Raw genomic sequence first — 4061 nt, 5'->3', positions numbered from 1 at the left:
GTCTTCTGCAAAGGCGGAAGGACCAAGAAGCCATATGCACACTTTCTTTCTCTGGATCAGCATTCTCCTGCCTTGCTGGACTGTCAGCCCCCAGTGCGCCTAGGGGCGCAGGAGCATGGATCACCTCGGAGAAGTAGCTGTCCAGGAAGGCCACATTGAGGCCAGTGTCCGCGTACTCGCGCAGGGTGCCCATGGTGGAGCTCCTCTTCCTCGAGCCCCCCGCTGCCGCCCCTGCGGTCGCCAGGCCCTCTGCAGCCCCAACCGCGGTGTTGAGCTCCACTCCGGACACACCCCCTTCCACAGTCCCTCCGGCCGCGTAGGTGTTGGTGTAGATTTCTGCAAAGAGAGGACAGCAGTATAACCATGCACGCACTGAGTGGCCCTGGAAAGCCAGGCAAGGTGATGTGCAAATGAAACCAGAATCTCCAGGTCTGACAACAAAGTCAAAGGAACTACATACATATACACTGTGCTGCAAAATGTAAGTTGAAATAGTGCCAGACTAAAGCTGTGCAATGATTATTTATAGCACACTACATGCACATATACTGTGTGGTAGGAACTGCAACCAGGAGCGGGCTCGCCACAGCTCCCGCTGGGCAGGGGCCCAGCCCACGCGTGGCCACTGGGAACTCCCCGTGGAAGCCCTCGTCCTCCCACGCGGGCTTCGCACAGAGCAATCCTAGGCCCAGGCCTGCTTTCTGGTATTCTTAGGTGCGATTAGGAGAGTACAAGAAGCGGTGAGGCAGAGGCACCTGGAGATTAAGGACAGCTATTCAAATAATCAATGATTACAGGAACGCATTGGCTGCCCTTTCTTTTCTCAACAGCTTGTATTATAAACAATCATTACACAGCTCTTAGTCTGGCACTATTTCAATACACGTTTTGTAGCACAGTATATGTGTATGTAGTGTGTGTGTGCACATATGATACTTACATATATCCATATCTATATCTATATCTATATCTATATCTATATATTGTTTTTGTAATTTGGGGAAGGATCTACAGGGTGTTCAGGGTCTCAATACTAGATCGATCTCGTAGTGATCCACCTATTTACAGCCTCCCAAGAGCTGGGATTACAGGCGCACGACACTACGCCCAGTCTCATGTACACTTACATATTAAGTACAACATACACCTCTGTGTAGATTTTTTCACTCCTCACAGTAACACTTTGAAGGAGGTGCTGGAGCAACCTCATGTTAAGGAGACCGCGATAGGCCCTGGACTCTGGGTCTTGCCAGAGACTTCCTACCAAGAGTAGCACAGCTGGGAGGGAGTTCAGTCCATCAGTTTTGGTTTCTGAGTCTGCCCTTTAATTGCTGAATCACACTTCATAGACTGGACTTCAAGATTAAAAAATAAAGTGCCTATGATGTCACTTTTCCTTTTACTATACTATCCTTTTCAAAGTTTGACGATATTCTATTTTTTAAATAAGGTACTTGTATAAGAGGTTGGTTGGACTGATGAATAGTTTTGCATAGTTTAAAAAGAAAAACAGAATCTGATGTTTACTGACCGGAAGAATCAATACGATCCTGGGTATTTGAGGCTGTCATGGGTCCGCATATATGAGACACATCCTGGAAAAGGAACAAAGGTTTTCAAGGTTATTGTTTCATGCTAGCTATTTTTACTGCCACCTCTATTCACTTCTGTGTGGTGTGTCGTGGCCAAGGGCTGCTCTATTTACATAGAAACCCCCTGCTTCCCTGGAAGTGGCAGATGGCTCACCCTGTCCTCAGGATGGGCCCCTTCTATTCTCCAGGGATGCATCACTCCTTCACCCCCCTCCGGCACAGGAGCAAACCTGGTCCCCAGGCCTTCTGGCTGTCGTCGTTTGCAGCAGCACAGGAGCAGCAAGAGTGGTGACACTGCCCAAGAGAGGGGTAAAGAGGAGTTAGCATGTGTTGCTCAAGGTAGGAAGTCAGTGCATGTCTCCCTGCTTGTGCCACTGTGGCAAGAAGCAGTGGTGTGCGCGTCAGCTTGCCCTTCGAGAGGGTCAAGTGTACATGTCCATGTCCATAAATACAGACCCATCAAACCACAGAGGACTTCGGAGCTGGAATGCAAGGGTAGAGAATATGTTTCTCCAGTTCAAGACTCCTGAGCTAGTTGGTGGCATATGCAGGATTCTAGCCCAGTTTTTGGCTTCTAGTTTCCCCCAGACTTGCATGTGAATTTATACATATGAAAGCATTCTGGGTATTTGTAGATGTACAAGACTTACAGTGATTGACTTGTAACTTTTTGATTTTACAACGAGGTCAAAGTGGATATAGAGGATAGCTGGAAATTTGAAGTTTGATCTTCCCCTGGTGAGTGATAACTGTGCCCAATAATTTCCTTTGAAGCTGGGCAGGGACACTGAGCTGAAGTTCCTGGTCACCCACTATTCCACAGGGTACTGTAGTGCCAAGTTATGATGTTAGATAGTTTTCAATTTTCTATGGATTTACTAAGAATTAATCACATCCTAAATTGAGGAGCTTGAGTATGTGTATGCACACACACATAAATAAAAAGGTAAATGTACACTTCCATGGGCGTGTGGACATCCACAGGTACATGCACAGCATATTGGTGGATGCACAGAAACCTACAAACACACACACACACACACACACACACACACACACACACACACACAAAGACAGACACACAGACACACACAGACACACACCCAGGCACTGTATACATATTTCTAAGTTAAACATTACCAATGTGTATTTTCAAGGGACTTGGCTACAAGATTCAGCTATAAGACCTAGAGATAGGTCTTTTATTTAATCCTTATTATATTTATACTTAAAACCTTCAACTATCACCCACCAAATTTATCTGAGCTATTCACATGTATTATTTTAAGACTATATTCCAGCTCTGAGGACATAGCTCTGCAGAGTATGATTTTGCATGCATGAGGGGCTCGGTCCAATTCCTGGCACCCTGCCTCTTCCCCCCATCTTTGTCTATGAAACACAATAAAAAATCAAAGCTATGACAAAGTTTGAATTTTCTGTATGTTTCTACTGACAATTTTTTTCCATATGTTATATTGATAATCATCTCCACTATATACTTTGGTTTATAATTACAAAGAAGTTTTCTAAGATTCTAGAATATATTACATTTAGCTCTTGAGGTTTACTCGTGTTACTTTTCATGTTTTTCTAATTCCCTCCAACAACACATATTCTACTGAATGCATTAATTAAGGATTTGCACTGACTTTCCTCACCCCACATCACCCTGTCCCCTCCCCTAGGACAGACCAGGCCATGAGTTTTTCCGTGGAGACAAGTGACAGTTTGTAGGTTGCTTCCCTGGTATCCTATAATGAATTTTAGAAGCCTGTATTAAAATGTAAGTATTGCAGGTGCAACTTAAAATCCAGGAAATAGCTTTCTTCTGAGGACCTACATAGTTTTTCAGTGATGCATGGAGAGGAGAATCACTATGAAAGATTTCTGGCCATCCCTGTAATATGCTTTCAGGTCAGACAGAACTGAGGGGCACAATTCATTTGCTAAACTCGCCCTCGTGCCATTGCGTCACAGTGAGCGGGTCGAAGTTCTTGCCCTTTGTTCCTCGCCTGTGAACTGAAGCCCACAACGTCCGATGCGTCATGAACGCGCCTACATGTACATGTTGGCCCCGACCCACCTCTAGTCTCTCTGCTTCCTGAGCATGTTGCGCCTTTCTATCCCTTTCGTTTGCTTGGTTGTTGTGTTGTGTGAGTTTTGCTGTTGGGGCGTGCACGCTACCCCTGGGCTGCATCCGGAGGCCCTTCCCTCTGTGTTTCTGGGATTTCTTTGTCCTGCTGCCTTCTGGATTTCCCCATGTATGTCATTCTCTAAGAAAAGACTCAACTCTTACACCCAGCTCAAAATCTAGTTCTTTCATGAAGATTTGCCCAACCTCCCTATCTTTAATTCTGTTTTTTAACTCTTACAGCATTTTAGGGACACGTGCGTTTCGGGATTAGTTTTCTGCTTTCCTATAGTACACTGAGTGATTTCCATGTTTCCCAACTCACATTAATCCTC

The 4061-nt window shown here is 45.3% G+C and overlaps 1 protein-coding gene across 1 annotated transcript in view; it reads right to left on the bottom strand.

Annotated features, from left to right (window-relative positions):
• Positions 1–4061, bottom strand: part of Dsg4 (desmoglein 4) — a 38961-nt gene that overhangs the window by 2361 nt on the left and 32539 nt on the right. The window contains exons 13-15 of the mRNA XM_004623700.1: positions 1747–1886; positions 1532–1595; positions 125–336 (exon numbers count right to left, since the gene is read on the bottom strand). Coding sequence (XP_004623757.1) covers positions 125–336; positions 1532–1595; positions 1747–1886 — 416 coding nt within the window. The remainder of the gene's footprint in view (positions 1–124; positions 337–1531; positions 1596–1746; positions 1887–4061) is intronic.

The sequence above is a fragment of the Octodon degus genome, unplaced genomic scaffold, assembly GCF_000260255.1.
Source record: "Octodon degus isolate 3935 unplaced genomic scaffold, OctDeg1.0 scaffold00003, whole genome shotgun sequence".
NCBI classification, from domain to species: Eukaryota; Metazoa; Chordata; class Mammalia; order Rodentia; family Octodontidae; genus Octodon; species Octodon degus.
Note: the sequence above shows the minus strand (reverse complement) of the source record. Positions and strands in the feature narration are given on the sequence as shown.